Source organism: Fistularia commersonii, chromosome 20 (assembly GCF_037954325.1).
Source record: "Fistularia commersonii isolate RoL2024-O1a breed Wild chromosome 20, RoL_Fcom_v1.0, whole genome shotgun sequence".
Taxonomy (NCBI): Eukaryota; Metazoa; Chordata; class Actinopteri; order Syngnathiformes; family Fistulariidae; genus Fistularia; species Fistularia commersonii.
The window spans coordinates 10,661,007-10,681,672 of NC_141303.1; the positions used below are offsets into that span (position 1 = coordinate 10,661,007).

The following is a 20,666-nucleotide window of genomic DNA, read 5'->3' on the forward strand; positions in this document are numbered from 1 at the left end:
CTTTGTATGTACTTTGTATCTTGTTGGAGCTGTGTAGCCTGGGTGGCACTGCATGGCTGATACACAGCCATGCATGCATTTCTATCAAATCCTGTTTTCTCCAACTGGCCCATTTGTCTCTGAATGAGTCAGCAGGTTATGGCCACCTCTGCAGAGTATCAGGGAGGGTCACCAGGAAACAGAGCTGTCTGTAGTGCACTCTCTTAAACACTCAACACATGATAAAGGGGGACACGGCACTCATTTACCTATATGTGTGTTCTTTTGTGTCTGAGGTTTTGATGTCATAAGCAAGATTTAAGTTGGACATTAAGTAACAAGTTGTAAGGACAACCCTTCCAGAAAAAGTGTGATCAAGCTTTCACAGACAGAGGGAATCAATAAGACAACACCAGGATGAAAAAAGGGAACTTTTCAGTAAATAACAGAAAAAAAAAAGAATTTCAGTGTGTTTAAGAGTGATAAAGGTACAAGTAAATGTTAAAGAAAAAAATCTACCAGAGGTACAGTAGTAAGAGCTACATATGATGAAAAGAGTAATTGGGAAGTGTAGTAACCTATGGCACAAGTCAAGATATCACAAACTTACAGTATGTTTTACAACAGCAAATTGATGGGTATCTTCTGGTTTCACAATTAATCCTGATATTGCTTTGAGAGTTGAGACTAAAGCAGCCTACAAAGGAAATTGAACAAGTGATTTGGGGACTCTTGTTTCATTGTGTTTTTGTACAATGTCAAAACTTCATGCTGATGCTGAGTATAGATTTTGAGAGCAAGTTTTGTGGATCAGGTCTGCTTTTGTGTGCAATATTAGAAAACTTTTTTCAGGGTTTTTTCACCTGGCATAGCTGCTTACTCTGGTCTAACACAATGAGTCTGTGGACTCGGAGAATTCTGAGTTAGTATTTACATTGAGAAAAGTCCAAACAAATCAGAAAAGTGTCACAAGCCAGAGTAAAAGTATTCCTTTAAATAACATTTAGAAATGTTATTTAAAGCATAAGAACACGAAAAAAATATTGGAGTTTAATTTCAAAGGAATAGTAAAGGCATCAAAGGGACATGGGGAAAACCAATACAATAAATAAATAAACTAAATTAATTAAATTCTATAATAATTTTAGCTTTTAAAAGAATGCTAATTGCAGAGTTATATTTGTGCTCATTGGTTATATTTAGAGTAGTCTCTTGACAGAAAAAATTACTCTCCTACAAATCACAGAGGTTTTAGGGACCTTGATGCAATTTCTGGCACCTCTGCACATGTAACACCTTTCTCTCCAGGCAATCTTAAATACCTGCATGACATTTCAACAACTCCCAGAGGAAAGCAAAACATGGAGGTGATGTTTTTGATCCAAGCTGTCCATCTACACAAATTATTTTAACAGTGAGAATTCAGCGGCTGTGAAGTAGAGGACACAAGCCAGCAGCAATAGCTTTCTAATTTTTCTAACCTTGAGAATTCACTGAAACTTGAATTACTTCCAGATCTAATTCCAACCTTATTCTGTGCGGATTAATTGTCTAAAAACATATTTATACAATTAAATGTAGCTTAAAAGGTAATTTAAAAAAAAAAGTAAATATTTCATCAGATGTATGCACACACGTACACACACACGCGCGCACACACACACACACACACACACACACACACACACACACACACACACAAGTAAGCTATTATGAGATGTAGATAAAGCCATTACAGCCCAAGGACCTTCTACTCAGAAGTCCCATGGGGATAGAGAGAAGCATGGGCAAAGTCAAGCTCATGGCAGGGAGCTATACCACACCCTACAGCAGGAGGGACAGGATCCATGATTCCATGATAGGAAGGAAAGGTGGAGAGCCTGGGGTGATTCTTTTTAACATGTGCTCATATGTTGGTATAATATGCTCATGATGTCTTCATTTTTAACAACATTTTTAGTCTATATCCTAAAATAAGCCATTCTAATGTCTATAAAATACTACAAATCACTTAAACAAAGCAGATTTGAATGGACATGATGCCTTTCACATACTGAGACAAGTGGCTTTAAACGTATCTTGAATTTATATAATACCATACCACAGAGCCTGCTTCTGTCATGACATAAAAAATGTGTCACAAAAACACACATATATATACGATTGGACAGTACATTAATAGCTGTACACACATCAGGTGTCCATCAACTTTGTCAGAAGTTGCAAACAAACGTTAAAACAAATGTAAGCCTTAGCCCTGCTATCAAAACCATATTTCTATGATAAAAAAGCAAATGAATATGACAAACTCCTATTACATTTGAATACTCAACACTGACTTTAAGTTTAGGTCACCATCATTCACCAACAAGCTTTTTATGGATAGGGAGGACAATCTGACAAATACAACTATGAAAGTGATGGGAAACATGCTTTCTATAGAAAAGGGTATTTATGAATGTGTTATGTACCGGTCTGGTTAAGGGTTCCAATCTCATTGCCAACGCTGCCATTCTCCTGTTGGGCTGACAGGGTTTTCAGGATAACGTGGGTGGCCCCGAGGCGAGGCAATGTGACGTGGGTCAGGTGAGGGAGAGAATGCTTCTTGGCATACGACTGGCTGGTTTCCCTCCGTTTGCGAAGGAAGCCACCCTCAGGGAAGAGCACTATCCATTTTCTGTCACGGCTGTGGTAGTATTTATCTAGGTGATCTTTCAGGTAGACCAGCTGCTTGTCTCTGTGAGCTTTACCCTAAAAGAACACAAAACATGACAACAAACAATTATATATGGTTTAACCTGTTTAAAAACAAGCTATTGTTTGGTATGCAATATTAATTTTGGGTGTCTATTTCGGATGAGTATATTGGAAAAGAATAAAAGCCAAGAATCATAGCGCTTAGCGTGAAGAAGTTGCCTTTATGAGGTAACTGGGATAATTTCAGTTGAGGTTACACTGAACAGTTACAGATACAGTCCTCCATTACAGCAAAAGTTCCAACATCCTAAAATCAGTGCTGCCAACACACTGTTGCATGTTTTAAATCTGCATCAATATCAAAATAAAAACAATAAAAACCATAAGTTCAAGATGTGTGCATTTGGTTGAACTTGTGGCTATACAGTCTTAAACTCATTGCTGTATTTTGTTTTCCTGCTACTAGCAGGCCTCTGCGATTGAAGTCAAAGAGAAAGGTTAAGGGATCTCAAAATATGTCACCTAAATACTAGGAGTCATGAAGTGGTCCACTGTACCAAAGGCAAATCTTCAAAGATTGTGTCACTGTTCATGCAAATATGCTCAAATCATTTTTCATTCATCATCCGAACCATTTATACTTCACTCAGGGTCACAGTGGAGCAGCATCCAGCAAAAATTGCTCAACAAAAATTAATGGAAGAAAATTGGGTACTTTACAAACTTAAAAACATTTGCTGAGCTGAGGCAAAGCCAGGTGTGTGTTTTTTTTTTTTTACTGTATTAGCATATTCAGGCAAATGGGCTTATGTGTGGGTCAGCATGTTAGTGGGAAAAAACTATATTCTGACTTTGTATGAAAAGAGAATCATTTTACATCCCAGTGTGATTTCAAAGAAGAAATTATGCTTTCTACCAATTACCCTGAGATGTCACCAGTTTGGAGAAAAAAAAAAGTTGTAAATAGGTATGTTTTAACAAACCAAACAAAGTTCAAATGTTGCTCCTTTTGCTTCAAAAGATCATGGCTTAAATAACTGTGTTGCTCATTGAAAATGCTGGTAGTTTTAAAAATACATAAATCAATGTGTTAGGAGGGGGACTTACAGATTTTTCTTTTCAGTGCATGCATGGCTGAGGGTCAAATGTCTACACAGGTATGGGACTGAAAAGTTTGGGAGCCCCTGCTTTAGAGGAAATCTCTCATTGCTGCATCCACAATTTTTAGTAATTTTGCTGGCTTGACACTTTGAGACATGATCAATCTTTTCCTTTCAAATACAATTTTTTGCTGTTTTATACACGCTTTACTAAAGCCTTTGTGGAAAATGAACACATTAAGATCCTTTACTTCCAATGACAGGCTGAAATATATTTTACTTCTTTCAAACAAAGTCCTGTAGCGAAGCAGACACAGCATGATATCATCACATTTACAAATTACTCTTTACTAATAGCCCCCTTGAATGGCAAAAACATCACTGCTGCATTCTACTGGCATCCCTTTTCTTAATATTAGTACTAAGAACATTAATACTAGAAAAATAACATTGTAGGATTTTTAAATAATTAATTGGCTATTTATTGCATGACATAAGTATTTGATCACCTACCAACCAGTAAGAATTGCGTCTCTCGCAGACATATCAGTTCTTCTTTAAGAAGCCCTCCTGTTCTCTACTCATTACCTATATTAACTGCACCAGTTTGAAATTGCTGCCTGTATAAAAAACACCTGTCCACACACTCAAACAAACTCCAACCTCTCTACAATGTCCAAGACCAGAGAGCTGTGTAAAGACATCAGCAATAAAATTTTAGACCGGCACAAGGCTGGGATGGTCTAAAGGACAATAGGTAACCAGCTTGGTGAGAAGGCAACAACTGCTGGCACAATTATTAGAAAATGGAAGAAGTTCAAGTCGACTGTCAATGTCCCTCGGCCTGGGTCCCATGCTAGATCTCACCTTGCGGGGCATCAATGATCATAAGGAAGGTGAGAAATCAGCCCAGAACTTTGACCTGAAGAGAGCCGGGACTACAGTCTCAAAGAAAACCATTAGAAACACACTACAACATCACGGATCAAAATCTTGCAGCACATGCAAGGTCCCCCTGCTCAAGACAACACATGTCCAGGCCTGTCCAAGATTTACCATTGACCATTTGAATGATCCAGAGGAGAAATGGAAGAAGGTCATGTGGTCTGATGAGACAGAAATAGAACTCCACTCGCTGTGTTGGAGGAAGAAGAAGGATGAATACAACCCCAAGAACACCATCCCAGCCATGAAACATGGAGGTGGAAACATCATTCTTTGGGATGCTTTTCTGCAAAGGGGACAGGGTGACTGCAAGGTATTGAGGGGAGGATGGATGGGGCCATGTATTCCAAGATCCTTCCCTCAGAAAGAGCCTTGAAGATGGCTCATAGCTGGGTCTTCCAGCATGACAACTACATGAAACACACAGCCAGGGCAAGTAAGGAGTGGCTCCGTAAGAAGCATGTCAAGGTCCTGAAGAGGCCTAGCCAGTCTCCAGACCTGAACCCAATAGAAAATGTTTGGAGGGAGCGAAAAGTCCATATTGTCCATGTTGTTTCAACTGCCCTGAAACCTGAAGAGAAGATCTGTATGGAGGAGTGGGGCAAAATCCCTGCTGCACTGTGTGCAAACCTGGTCAAGAACTACAGGAAACATTTGATCTCTGTAATTGCAAACAAAGGTTTGCGTACCAAATATTAAGTTATGTTTTTCTGATGTATCAAATACTTATTTCATGCAATAAAATGCAAATTTATTGCTTAAAATCATACAATGTGATTTATTGGATTTTTGTTTTAGATTCCGTCACTCACAGTTGAAGAGTATGATAAACATTATGGACCTCTACATGCTTTGCAAGTGGGAAAGACTGAAAAATCAGCAGTGTATCAAATACTTGTGCTCCTCAGTCTTTATCTCCAAGTGTCCAGAATTCAGTTGCTTGGCTCTTAAACAAATGTTTTATACATTGGTAGGTAGTTTTGCAGCTATGCATGTTGATACACCACATTACATCGCCCACCCAATCCACTCCTCAGGGACCAAATTCAAGCTCTCACTCTCATAACTAACTGTAACTGGATATCCATCTATGTTTTTAAATTTGCGGATCCTATCCTGTAAATGCCCTTCCCATCTCAGTATGTTCTTCTACTCCTGTCAAGCCATAAAATAATCCACAATTATAATTCACTTGAATTTTTTATTTTTTATTTTTCAGACAGGCATTTGGCAGACCTTCCTGAACAAGGTTTACTTTTACTTGCCACAAAGTACTAAAGTGCGTGTCAATGAGGTTTGTTAGTTGCCGCTGGCCAATTCATTTAAGATACTTTTATTTTAAATATAGATTTTACTCTGTGCATGTCTTCCTTTAAAAAAAGAGTGAAAGCTGCTATATAAATAAGCTGTACATTCTTGCTTGAATGAATGTGGGGATAGAGAATCTTCCACCCACACCTCCTTAGATTTCCTTTCTAGAAGACCTGTTTTTCGACTTGTTGGCTGATTCAAATGTTTTGTTTTGTAGTAAAAACGATATCCCACACCTGTGTGGGCAGTTTGACTTTCTGGCCATATTTGGACAGTGAATATTTTGATAGTTTTAAAGGCAAGTTCTAAACAAAGAAGTCTCAGGAAATCAATTCTCTCAGTCATTAAATTAAAGCAGGATACTGAAACGCAAAGGGCTGTGCTTCTGCTGTCTGTAGAGCAGACGCTCACAGTGCTATGTGACTGTGTGAGATATTCTGGGGAAGGATGTCAAGAATGCACACACCAGAATGCCAGAGGGGGATCAGAGAAATGACGGAGCCTGCTCAAGCCTCCAAGATAGTCTGTCTACGGTGGTTAGCAAGCTCAAGATGCTTCATCCTCGGCACAGTGCCTAATGTGAAATTCCTCTGCAAAGCATTTCAATGACCCATAAAATGTAATTCCCTCCTCCCAATGTTTTTTGCAGCTCAAAAGATGATAAATGTGTTGATTTTCCCAACCCATTCATTTTCACCTTATAAAGCATGGGGTTATTAGTGGCCTTATCTTTTACTTTTTAGTAATTTGATTGTTTTACTTTTTCAATCACCAAATAATGACAGTCTAGAGTATACTATGTATATACAGTACATTATCTCTTGTAGTAGCACAAAACTGATATGATCATCTGTGCCTTGCAATGGCTCTAAGTAATTTGACAAATTAAGAGCTTTATGTTGCATGACAGCCAAGGAATCCCCTGACCGTTAGCAGCCTCATGGGCTCCTGTCGAAGCACACTGCTGCATTCTCGTTTCCCCCAAAACAAAGGGTCACTCTGAACCAGCAGGCCTGAGTAGCTCTCCCATACAACTGACAGATATACTTCTCAGAAGGCCGCCATGGCCTTGAGAAGCCGACTAGCAGCTGGGAAAAACAACTTTACTTTTGCAGAGTGTGGTAAACACAGGCCGACGGCAGCAGTTGAATGCAATTGCATAATGGCCTTAAGAGCTAGGGTTATAATAAGTCAGATCTTCTGAGACATTAAGGTGCTGATAAGTGAGAAACAAAATGGCCTTCCATCTAATAGTGATCTGGCCCAAAGGCAAATTTGCAGGTTAAAATGAATGCTTTGAGCTACGTGGGTAGGAACAGGTGTAGAATGTGAAGCAGAGCACACCAATTCCAGTGTTCAGCATATACTTTTAAGACATCTAGAGATGATGTTAACATTGGGGTCTCCCTTACCTGTCTTATGAAAAAGTCTCCATGGATAAGGGACACTAGGCCAAAGTTTGTGTATTTGAACACATGGTCCATCAACCACATCATTTTTCTCACCACCTGGAGAAAGGGAGAAACAAAAAAAATATATCAGTAATCCTACATTTACCTTTGACAAGGAAAACTTAATTTTGGTGCTTTGACATCAAATCTCCAAAAGTGATTTACCCCCTCAGCACCGATCCATATGACCGGCAATGACGCAGCTTTAGCTTACTGTCCTTTTATGATGTCAAGAGGATGAACTGGCACGTGGATACAGTTGTGAGGAAGTTTCATTTCAAAGTTTGAAATGACTGTTTTTTGTTTTTCCTACCGTTCCCTTGTCTTGCAGGCACATCATCAAAGTACAAACATCTCCTGTGGATTGATGGTTGACAATGACCATGGCTTCTTCTTCAGAGATGGGCCGTACATCATCACCCCACTCTGTTACTGCAAAGCAAAGACAAATAAACCATTCAGTTTTGGCTCGTTTAAAAAGAAAACTCAAAATGTGCTGAGACTGCCGCTGAAGGACAGCGATTAATATAACATGAAGATTTTATGAATCAATCGCTAAATATAAAAGGTAACACGTTTCCAACCACTAGGTGGTACAAAATCCAATGTTTCTACATTAACAGCAAAATGAATTTGTTCCCTAAGGACATATAAAGCACTAGATTGAAAGATAAAAATATTATAGCTATTTCAGTTATGTAACCTCAATACATCATTCATCATCATAAATAACTCTTGATATATGTTTAATTATTCTAATACTTAAGCTTTAGTATGATAATCTAAAGTAAATTGTCAGAAAATGACACCTTATACCACACCAGTCTGCTCATTCTATTATATTTATATAACATGAACCTGCTCTCAGCATTACAGGTTTTTTTTTAATTTTATTCTGAACATTTTGACAGTAGGGCTGCATTCATCACTTGAATTCAATGTGATCAGAATCTATTCTACTCCTGTTTTCCGATTAAACAAAGAGGCTATAATTGTCAAGGGTCAAATCATGTCAAGATACTAACTGTGAATGTCTGACACTGCCAATATGCTATATTCTACAAAAATGCATATGTACAGTTGACCACAAAATTGCCATATAATCATAACTATTATGTAAAAATTACAGTCAAACTCCATATCACAATTCAATTTGTACATCAACATTACTGAAAAATGAACAATTCTTTAATATTGTGCAGCCTTAGTCCATTTGCAGATCTGATTCTGCTCATACATTTTCCACTATGCACATTGTGGTCCAGTGTCCATTGAAGCAGAACAAAATGAAACATAAATAAAACAAAAAAACAAGCACATTGTCAGAGTTTCAATATTTAACACAGACTTCTCAATGACAAGTCTACCTGGTAGATTTCTGCCACATCTAGTGAGAGGGTAACTATTAGGGTATGCAAACTATTAGGACAGGTAGCTATCTGCCCCTCTACTAGAAAATAGAGAGTTTACTTTATCTACAGATAAACACAGACATAAAAAGAGCAAATGAAATTGGGGGGAAATACGGAAATTCTTAGTTTGTTTGTTGTACACAGTTGTGTTTTTTCCATTGTACACAGAAAAAAAACAAACTTTTTATTTTGACAATTTGCTCCTGCTAGATGTTTGCTAATGTTAATAAAGGACATTCCCTGGTTACTCAGTTTGGAAGTAGTGGCGCCAACTTGTGGAACGTGAAATACACACCATTTCTGAAAATAAAGATACTGTGGAGTACAAAGATCTTCAAACAAGTTGCAGCGGTAAACTATCATTTTACAGACATTACATCTAACAGTGTTATCTTTCTTCATGGCATGAATGGATGCTTTTCCCGTCTTAGCCACAGCTGCTCCCCGTTGCTCCTTGTTTTCGATCAGTATAGGGGCATGAGCTAGATGTAATTTAGCAAACTGCAACATTCAGGATGTCATGGCAGCACTGATTGAAGGCATTCATAATCCCAGCTGCATTATACAGTGGTAACATTGGCCTGCGAGCGTCTCTAATGACGAACGACGCCGAGCACGAACAGAGTTTTCAAACAAATTCTGAGCTGACCCGCAAACAAGTCCTCAGTGCATGAAGACACAAACAAAACTGCAGGCTTTCCGTCTTGTGGCACTGTAGCATATCTGCAGTCATGCGTAGTATTCAGCATTGTTTACATCATTCATCAACGCAATCTCCTCTTAATATGCTTTTCTGTGCTTTTTGCATTAAATTAGCCCCCATTATGGGTCCAAAGAAAAGTGAAAATTGCTTATGGTGTTAAGAAGCCTAAGCTTATTAACAGCAGATCTGAAGCCGGATATAAAAACTAAATGTGGGATTGGTGTTTGTGTTACTGATCTCGTCAAGCACTACGACATGACTAAGTCAACCATAGGTACAATCCTAAAGAACAAAGATGTACTAAAGGCGGCTAATGTGACCAAAGGAGTGAATGTCTTAAAAGGTCTTAGTAAAAGGTCTTAAGTCTTAGAAGAAGTGGGAACGTTGTTCTTGGTTTAGATTAATGAAAGAAAGCTTTTCTTGAGGTAGTGTTAGCTGAAGTCAGAACTGAGGTCCTTTAATTCCTTTCTGTATTTTTTGTCATACATAAACCCATAAAAAAGTTTTCAAAAAGAATATTGGCCAAAAAAAATCATTGTGTTTGCGAACAGAGTCAAAGAACAAATTCATAGGCTGAGGTGCCACACTATTCCAAAAAATACAGCAGTTCATATAACAATAAAATGAACAACGATCATTCAGGAAAGATCTAATTCAGAAGGATGTTGTGTAATGTGATGACACACTTCTCAACTTTCAAATCCTTTCCTGATAGCTGTTTTGTTTTGACATACGCAATGAAAGCTTCTTGCACTCATTTACAGCCAGAACATTGTATGTGTGTTTGCTGAATTGTGTGGCAAGGCTTTCTCCCCCTCTCCTTGTTTTTGATCATTGTTAGATTAAGTGAGCTCGGGTAAGCTCCATTGCAGTGTGAGAGCAGAAGAGGAGTCAGTGTTGCGTTTCCTTTGGACGGTATAAGCTGTGTGCTTAACAGTATTACAGCAGTGAGTACATGGGATGATAGAGCCTACTACCTTTGATCAATAACAGAAACCCTCTCCACTGAGTGGATTGTTTATCTTTCGCAAATGAATCCAAGTGAGCTTTTGTTCAGAGTTTCAGTTGAGATCAGCTTCTGCAATTACCAGATGATTGTTAATGAACAAAGTTTATGTCTGTAAATGATCTCTGTCATCCAGATCATAGTCAATCGCTGTCATATCTGATCTAGTTTTTTTTACACAACCTACATATTAGCCTTAAGATTGTGAGTTCTCCAAATTCTTACCTTTGTTCCCCAAATGATACACACATAATGACAACCCAGCTCAACCCTGTTGATGTACAACAACTCATTCATTAACAAACCCTTTCAGCTTATACGCCCAACTCCAATAATAATATATTGGAAATTTCCCCCAGGTTTTTCGGACCAAGGAAGCCTTCAGCAGATGAATGGTGAAACTTCTTCAATGAGAGAAACAGGGTTCAGTTGCCACAGTAAGACTTGACAACAATGCAAAAGCTATCGGACTTTGCAAAAACAGACTCCATATCCTCTATTGCTCCTCGAAGCAGAGGTATATTCTCCTCAAAATCTAGGTAGAAGCTAAAAGCAGATGCATCCACCATCAAATTATGCAGTTTGTAATATACTTAGTAATCAAAATTTAATGGTACAGGTTGCAGCATGTTTAGCAACCTTTTAGGGATAAAAAAAATGTGAGATTCTCATGATAATCAGACAGAACAAAGGACTGATACAGTGATAGCTGAAATTCCAACTAACACATTCAGGATTCGCTTTGCCTGACTACAAAAAAAAGAGCAATTAGTAGTCCTTTTAAATGAACTGCAAAATTCTGCTTGCCATCTGCAGTTGCATTTCTTTATAAAAGTATAAAAGTAGTAATTTACTTTTAGTTTGAAAGCACATTAAGATTAAAGTCACCCAGATCAAACAGATAATCACCAGATGCTGTATCAACCCACAACACTAAACTTGCTATGAGAGGAGAGGTAGGCAGGTAGGTAGGTAAATAAATAAATCAGTAGTATGTGATGCCTACATCTTGCTAGAACAAGAGCTCAAGCTAATTTGCATGTTTTCGAACAACAAGTGGAGCTGAGAACAGGATTGGGACTGTGTTTGCTGCGACAGTGATAAAAATAATACTAAAGTGAAATTTAACAGCAACTGCTGTGGGACAAATATGGATGCTGTACCCAGGTACATCAAGGTCTTACCTACCCACAGAGCAGTTCTGATCATACAACAGAAAAAAAATGTTGGGGGGAAGATATGACTCATTTCCTATTATGTGTCTTTTCAGTTAGTCATTCAGAGGTCACAACTACCTTGGATTACTGAAAAAAATAGTAGGCACACAAACAGGGTAAAGCATGATTCATTATCTTTTTGAAAGTTTTAATATCCATAATACCTGTCAGTAAACATCATGTAAAAAAAGGAATAGACGCTCACTGATTGGTATTCGTCGACAATTATGGAGACAGGGAAGGACACCATATAAACTGTGCACGGATTTTGCATTAGTATGATCAAGGTATTCAAAAAGCAGTTTTCTTAAGCAATAACCTGTCAAATGAATGTAACCATTTTACAGCATATCTCACATTATCATATAGGATTCAGACTGAATTCACCACCACTCCATCACCTGCTTCATTATCAATGCACACAGACGCAGTAACGTCATGCTAATGAATTGTAACCGATCGTTTTCATACCACACAGGTGACTATCTTCTCACAACATGGATTAAAAATTTATCATCTGAACCTGGAAGCAGGTAAAGTACACATAAAGGCAGATACTCCCAATCCTGATTCAGAACTCATTTCACTAAATATTCGTCAGCAAGATACACACATTCCTGTCAATGAGAGCTGAACATCCACAAAAATAGTTTTAACGACACAATGAAAAAACATATCTGCGGGGTTGCAGGAAAGAGGCTTTAAAGATGCTCTGCTAAATACTAGTAAGTACACACTCTTGTACAGTATAATTGTGATAAGCCCATTTTGGACTGTATTGGCAAAAAATATTAGCAAAAAGATATATTGGTGTCACCTACCACGGAGACTTACTACTTTTCATTATTATTTTTTATATAACTTTTATATAGTTTATATATAAAAAAAAATCTCCTTATACTCTAACACATTTATGTGTCGTACCACGGGAGTAGAATTAACCATTTCATTGTTGTTACAGCAATGTTTCAGTGACAATAATAAGTATTCTTATTTTGATAATGCAGCGTCAGCCTCAGGGGGGTGACATGGGCCAGTGTCTCCCTGAGCCGGTCCCAACCCAGACAAATGCAGTGGGTTGCATAAGGAAAGGCATCGGCATTAAATTTTTGCCAAAACCAAACATACGAATCAAACCTAACAACCTCATACCGGATCAGACGAGGCCCGGGTTAACATCAACCACCATTGGTACTGATGACCTACAGGGTACCAGTGGAAATGTGTGAAGCAGAGAGAGAATAGGAAAAGCGAGAGTCTGGGACTGAGAGAAGGGACTTTGAATATCAGGACTATGACAAGAAAAGGTAGAGTTGGTCAACATGATGCAGAGAAGGTGGATATACTGTGAGTCCAGGAGACCAGATGGAACGGTAGTACGGCTAGAAGCTTAGGAGCAGGCTTTAAGTTGTACTATCATGGTACTGTCAGGAAGAGAAATGGAGTAGGAATTATTTTGAAGGAGGAGTTTGTTTGGAGTGTTCTGGAGGTGAAAAGAATGTCAGATAGACTTATGAGTCTGAAACTGGAAACTGAAGGTGTGATGCTCAAATGTTGTTCGTGGCTATGCCCCGCAGGTGAGATGTGAGTCAGAGGAGGAGAAGTTCTGGAATGAGTTAGATGACATGATGCAGAATATCCCCAGAGATGGGAGAGTGGTAATTGGTGTAGACTTCGATGGACATGTTGGTACAGGCAATAGGGGTGATGAAGAAGTGATGGGCAGATTAGGTATCTAGGATAGGAACACAGAGGGACAGATGGTGGTAGACTTTGCTAAAAGGTGTTTTAGCTCCATCAATACCTGCATCTGATGGTTGACAGGCTAAACATAATCTGCAACAAAGAAGAAAACCTGGCTCGCATAGGGGTAATGGCAACAATACCAAACTGCCAAGAGACTATAGGCTTTGTTGGCAGGCCTGATCAGCAGCAGTTGTGTGTGAAGCTAATATTACAAGAAGTAGATGGTTCCTTGAGTAGTAAAATGGGAGTTTCCTTTATGATCAGTGTCAATAGAATCAAATCCATTTTTTGAAATTCTTTACTACTTCATTACAATTGAGAATCCCTTATAACACTGGCTTTGTTTTAAATCAAAAATAAGCAACAAGGCACCTGTCCTGTTGTTCGAGGTTATATCTTTGAAAACCTTCTTCTTCTTTCGGCTTTTCCTGTCAGGGGTCGGCACAGCGAGTCAACTTTCTCCATCTAACCCTATTCTCTGTATCTTCCTCTCTCACACCAACTACCTTCATATCCTCTCTCACTACATCCATAAATCTTCTCTTTGGTCTTCCTTGAGACCTCTTGCCTGGCAGCTCCAATTCCAAGACCTCTTGCCTGGCAGTAAAATTGAAATTTGACATTGAAATGTCAAGCAACATTTTCACCAATCACAGTTAATTTCCTCCTTAGGAGCCGGCTTAATAGATGTACTTATCATATCAATTAAAGAGCAGTAAGATATAATACAGTGGTGGAATAATTTGTAAACACCTGATGGCTGCCACAGACAAAGCAAACTGAACCAACTGGATGGTTCAGAGATTCAAAATGAACAAAAACAGCAATTAATGCTCTAACTGAGAAGAAAGGTCGTTTGGTAATCTCCTTGTACTATCAACAGGGTTTAATAAGCAAAACAAAACTGCGTCTTTCCTTATGATCCTGCCAGGTCATGTGTTCTAGTACTTGCACCCAGGAATGAATGTGCAACAAAAGTTGAAAATACTCCCTGAAGATATTAAATTACAATTCTAGGTGATATAATAGCTTTAAGAATAAATTATGGAATACCGGCCAGTGATTCTGTTGTCAGTATTGATTGCATGAAACAGTGTGAGCATGCCTTTGTGATTTAACTTTTTAGCTTTTGTGTTTCCATTTCTGTTCTATTATACTCGTTCATTGAAAATGGCCATCCACTCAGTAATTTCCCTCACTGACACACTCTGCCACCAATCGAACTGGCTCAGTCGGCCAAAATAGTCACTGACAAAGGTCAACAACAGCAAAATTACCAGGCTCATGGCTAAAGCAAGACAAGAGCTGCTAAGGCTCACTGATGGGTGACAGACAGTTCAGTGAGTCAGGAGTTTAACACGGATATCAATTTAGCTCTGTGACTCGCTCAGCTGCTGGCTAAACAACTCATTCCATACTCATTTTATACACATAACCAGGCACTGCAACATCACACTACAGGTGATGTTCAGCCAGCAGCAAAGCTGGCAAAACAATGCCTTCAAAAAGCTGTGTCCCTGGGGTTGATGCATCTGCATCAGAATCATCTTTAATGGCAAAATGTTTTTGCATACAGGGAATTTGACTGGCTTTCTGTTACAACTTTTACTACCATGTAAAAACCACTACAACTGATAAATAAAACCGTAATACAGAATATAATAATACAGTGTGCAAAGAGTACATGTTTTTAGGTAACTAATGGGAAGTATGGTAGCATTCCTTGCTGGAGGAAAAATTAAACAAATAATATAACTGCAGTGCACAACAGAAGATAGAATTGACTCGGTCATCATGAGGAGTGTTAAAAGCCCAGACTCGGCTTTGAATTATAAAGAGCAAACTCTAAATGGCTGGAAAAGTAACAAAAAAGCCTTCCCCCAACATGTAACGCTGATTGACTTACACTTACCTGCAATATGATTTATGATAAATGTTTATGTTTCAACATCCTTGAAATGAAACACTGCTTGTTACAGCATGAAGAGAGGTTGGAATGTCACTGACTCACTATAGTTCTGAGCAAGTGTTAAACACAGACTGATGCACAGAGATTGCCCAGGGGTAGCAAAACAGTAAAATGCACACTGCTCTTGGCTACAATAATTTTCCTATCTGAACATTCTGAATACAGTTGGTGGAAACTGCATAATAGAATTAGAATAGGAGATTTTTTTTCTGCACCAAATAGGAACAGTCAAGGCTTGAGAGAGACATTTGTCTTATTATGAATGACAACATAATGTCATTTGGTTAGATCATAAAGAGCCAAGGTGATAGACAAAGACATGCAATTTTATGAAAATAACACTGAAGTATCCATTGTAGGCTTGATGCTACATCTGCTTGTTAACCTCATTAGGGCAAAAACTACTTGTTACTTCTGTCACAGGTTTAGATGGCAATGGTTGTGAGGATTTAGGGAGAAATAGTGGTCAAAATTCTAAATCTGAACAGAAGACACACACTGGATAACTAAATAAAGAATTTCACAGCTAACACTAACATTTACTACTGGGAAGCCTTTTATTAATATTACTGTAATTGAATACTACAGTTACTGGTAACAGAGTTGCTTGAACAGACATCAGTGGCTGTTAAATGTGATTTGTCACCACATGGAAATCAGTGCTGACTCTGCAGTCTCTGCGCTGGGGCAAATTGTCTGCGCTGCAGCTTGGTGACACTAGATGGTTTGAACTTACAAACATTACATATCCTAGTGGAGAGCTTGCTCTTTTGCTACCCAAGTGAATATAAAAATATGATGGGGTAAACATTTTTTTGGCATTCTCCTTTTATGGTTTTGTATCAGGTATGCAGGTATGGATGCAGGTATTGGGCTATGGCTTTCGGGTTCTGGAGAATAAGTGAAATCCTCTAACATAGGAAATGAGAAACATGCAACAAGAAAAATTACATCTGTAACACCAAGAAAAGGGTGTGGGTACATATACCCTAAGGGCAATGTAAATTCCTAAGGAGCATGCCTTCTCATTCACTGGAGTTCCCATTATTACAGGAGAAGAGCATAAATGATATCACAGAGATGGGTCATCTGTCATATAGAATACATTAGGGAAATTGTCTTTGAGATATGACACAGTTAGCGATGCAGGACAGCCATGCTGCAGGCACAATTTCTAATCCGCTGTTGGTGATCAACTAAATCAACATTTCATTCTCTTTCTAAGGAAGAGTAGCGATTTGACCACCTCGCCTCTAATGCAGATGCCCTCACTCAGGTGTTGCCAAAGAGGAACAGAGGAGGGTCATCAGAAAAAAAAAATGGTATACTTGTCCTGCATGCTAGAGCAGAACTGGACATTTTCCTGCATACTTAAATCTTGAATAATACAAATTTACTGGGAAAAAAAAACTTAAATGAATGACAAAGTTACCAAAACAAAAAAGGATTGTTTGTTAATTATCAATTTTATTGCAATCTTGTATTGTAGTTAGGAGTGAGGAAAGGAAGTAGTTACAGAGGTGATGGTGTTAATCATAAATTACAGGAAGCCCAACAAAATGCAAGTCAGAGAGCAGAAAAATTAGTAAACGAACAACTGACACTTCAATCATACTACTACAGCAAGACTGCTGGAACTTGGTATCCTGTTATTGAGCATGCTACTTCAGGTCAAAAACATGTTAACTTCTGGAATGTGATACTTAACCGAAAAAAAGAGAGACAAAAGCATTTAAAACAAGAATGATGGGAAGGTAAAGAAAGATAGCCGAGTCATCTTTTGATTTAGTTATATTCATTGATTACTGGACAACCAGTGACTTCATGGAAAGGCTGCATGACAATACGGAAGTCTGGGGATTTTGTAGAGACAGATGACCCTCAGGAAAGACCGGCATGGGCACATGAGGCCAGCAAACTCATGCACAGTGCTTATAAGAGGGCACCAATGTAAGCTACAAAGGAAAACAATAAGAAATACCCCCGAGTCTCGCAGAAGAGAACGAAGAAGCCTTTCCCCTGAGGGGGGGAATCCTGAAACACACCGGATTTCTCAGCCAGATGATCCGGGAGGCTAAATCTAGCAAGGAAAACCAAACGATTGCCTGGCTGGATTTGGCCAACGCCTATCGTTCAATCCCTCACATCCTGATCTTCACAGCTCTAGACCACTATCACATCCCCCAGCACATCAGGGGAATGATCAACAGCTACTTTGGAGGCATCCAGTTGCAGTTCAAATTTGGACCAGTTTACAATGAGGTGGCAAAACTGGAGAAAGGAATTTTGCCTGGATGCATAATATCACCCATTCTCTTCATCACAGAAATGAACCTCACTTTTAACAACTGCTGAGAAGGAACCCTGAGTCAGACAAAAAAAAAAAGGCTAGCATTCAGCAACCCCCAATAAAAGGTTACATGGACTAACTTTCCTTGACAACCACAACACATGGGGAGGCAAGGTGGCCTCTTACACATCGGGAACGCTTGGCAACGAGGGCTAGAATGAGGTTCAAACCCAAGGAGTCTAAAGGCATGGTGATCAGAAGGGAAAAATCAAACACGTTCAAGCTACAAATGCAGGGAGACGTGATTCCATCAGTCGACAAGAATCCAATCAAGAGCCTCGGTAAGTGGCTTGATGACTCGTGTTTCGACAAGAACAATGTCGCAATATGGAAAAGCAAAACCGGGGAATGGCTGAGGCGAATTGAAAAAAATCAGGGTTCACTGGAAAGTTCAATGCGTGGCTTTACCAACATGGATTGCTTCTGACAGTGTATGAGAGCCTTATAATATGTGTCAAAGGAGTGGAGAGACCTCCGGAAATGGTTGAGAATTCCTCCAAGCTTCATATCAGTAGGCCTCTTTTTCCCCTATCATCTGTGGTTGAAGAGTTCAATGTGGCAAACTGTAGGCTCCTATTAACATACAGGGAGTCCCAGGATGAAAAAGTCAGACAAGGAGAAGTTACTATCAGATCAGGATGCAAGTGGGCAGCCAGTACATCTGTTTCTCAGACTGAGAGCATGTTTAGGTAATGCGACATCATTGAGATGCTATGCACAAAGAAAGAGGGTCTTGGAACCTCACATCTACAGTGGGACAAGGCTGCACCCAAGAAAAGTAGAGCCATGATCCAGGAGGAAGTGCGTAACCTTGAGGAGGAAGCACAAAGCTTAAGGGGAGTTGAGCTCGGTCGTTAGGGAGCCTGCACTTAATAGGACCTCTCCCAAGAGGAAGATCACCTGGACCGACCTATGGAGACTTGATCCCCTCCGCATCTCTTTCCTGTTGTGATCGTGTATGACATACTCCCAATAGAAATAAATTTGCACAAATGAGGAATGACAGAGGACCCCCGTGCAATCTGCGGCACACATCTTGGCAGGGTGTAAAACAGCACTCGCCCAACGTAGGTACAGATGGCACCATGATAAGGCGCTTATTACATGACACAACACACTGGGGCAGAAGAGAAGAATAAACACAAACCACATGGGGCATGAAGGTAGACCTGGGGGAAAGGCTGCAGTTCCCCCTGGTAGTCCAGACAACCCTGAGGCCAGAGGTGATACTGTGGTCAGAAGAGGCTAAGAATATAATTTTCATTGAACTTGTAGTCCCATGGGAGGAAGGATGCAATCAAACCTTTGACAGAAAGAGGCCAAAATATCAGGACGTCTTGGAGGACTGCAAGGGAAATGGCTAGCAGGCGTGGCTGTCCCCAGTCGAGGTAAGCTGCAGAGAGTTACCTGCACAGCCAGTATGAAAACTGGTTACAGATATAGGAGTGACACAAAGGGAGAGAAAGATAGCAGCTTGTAGGATGGGGGGCAGCAGACAGAGCTTCTTAATTGTTATAGAACAGGGGGGAATAATTAAGCTGGAAGCGGGTAGAAGGTGGACAGTGACTTGGCCACCATTGCTGACCCACTGTTGGGAGGTTATAACGATTCAAGGTTGAAACACACGAAGATCAAAGGGCACCATCTGATACCATCTACCTGTCCTGGCCAAGGCTCCATTCACCAACAGTGAACAAAAAAGAGAAGGCATCTTTTGATGTAGTTATATTCAGTACACAAATCAGACATAAGCAATATATAACAAATGAAATGAAGTGTACCCAATAAAATATGACATGCATACAAATTATTTTTTCTTAATTAAAAGGCCATAATCATCTAATCTGTTGCATCTAAAGATTGTTGGATCCATTAAATCCAAACACACAGAACACTGCTATTCTGTATAAGAAATATAGTATTTAGACACAGCAGTAAATGATACCCATCACATTACAACTGTTGATAGCCATCACAATCCATTGCTGTTGCTTTTAAAAATCAAGCTCCCCTTCTTCATTTTGGTCCTGATGTTTATAAAAAATACATACATAAGAACCTACAGTACACTATTCATGAATATTTAACAAAAGTCTCTTTGCAAGACACCAAACGTTACCTTTCCATAAATAAAAGCTTTCAGCGAACAACAGTATTAGTTGCAAAAAGATGCATTAAGAGCAGGTTCATTCTGGATCTTAAAAGGTATTTCAAGACAGAAATCTGTCAATCAAGCACACACTGTACTTCCCCACACAGCCCAGGGAATATATCTGATCAGCCAAATAGCTGGTAACACTTGTGTGGGTGTTGTATGACTCGACACCAGCATTAACAACTGCATTATTTCAAAAGTAAAATGGTCCACATTGTACTTGGCTCAGCCTAATTGCATAGCACAAGTAAAATCTGACCATGTATACTGAAAAGTGTTGAAACTACCATATTGAAAATGTTCCCATTTATACACAGATAAACTGATACCCCTTTCTCTAGTTTGACAAACTTGCTATGCGATTTGTAAAATAAGAAAACAAGAATGTGGCATTCAATCAATAAATGCCCAGAAAATGCCAAACTAATGAACGGAACAGCAAAACTCTACTGGTGTGACAATCAGCTCTGGTGCTGAGCACATCAGAGCAGGCTAAAGTTGTAGGAGCAGACACTGGCACAGGTTCCTGTGCTGTCCTCGGTGACTGACTGTCAGCTTGTCAACAGACCCAGTGCTGCAAAAAATGAAATTTTGTTATGACCACAAAACACAATGCTGATTACTA

General features: G+C 39.2%; 1 protein-coding gene across 1 annotated transcript in view; it reads right to left on the reverse strand.

The window, feature by feature from the left end:
• Positions 1-20,666, reverse strand: part of lpgat1 (lysophosphatidylglycerol acyltransferase 1) — a 40,999-nt gene that overhangs the window by 14,742 nt on the left and 5,591 nt on the right. Inside the window, exons 3-5 of the mRNA XM_086166625.1 lie at positions 7,797-7,915; positions 7,445-7,540; positions 2,451-2,730 (exon numbers count right to left, since the gene is read on the reverse strand). Of these exons, the coding sequence (XP_086022751.1) occupies positions 2,451-2,730; positions 7,445-7,540; positions 7,797-7,915 (495 nt within the window). The remainder of the gene's footprint in view (positions 1-2,450; positions 2,731-7,444; positions 7,541-7,796; positions 7,916-20,666) is intronic.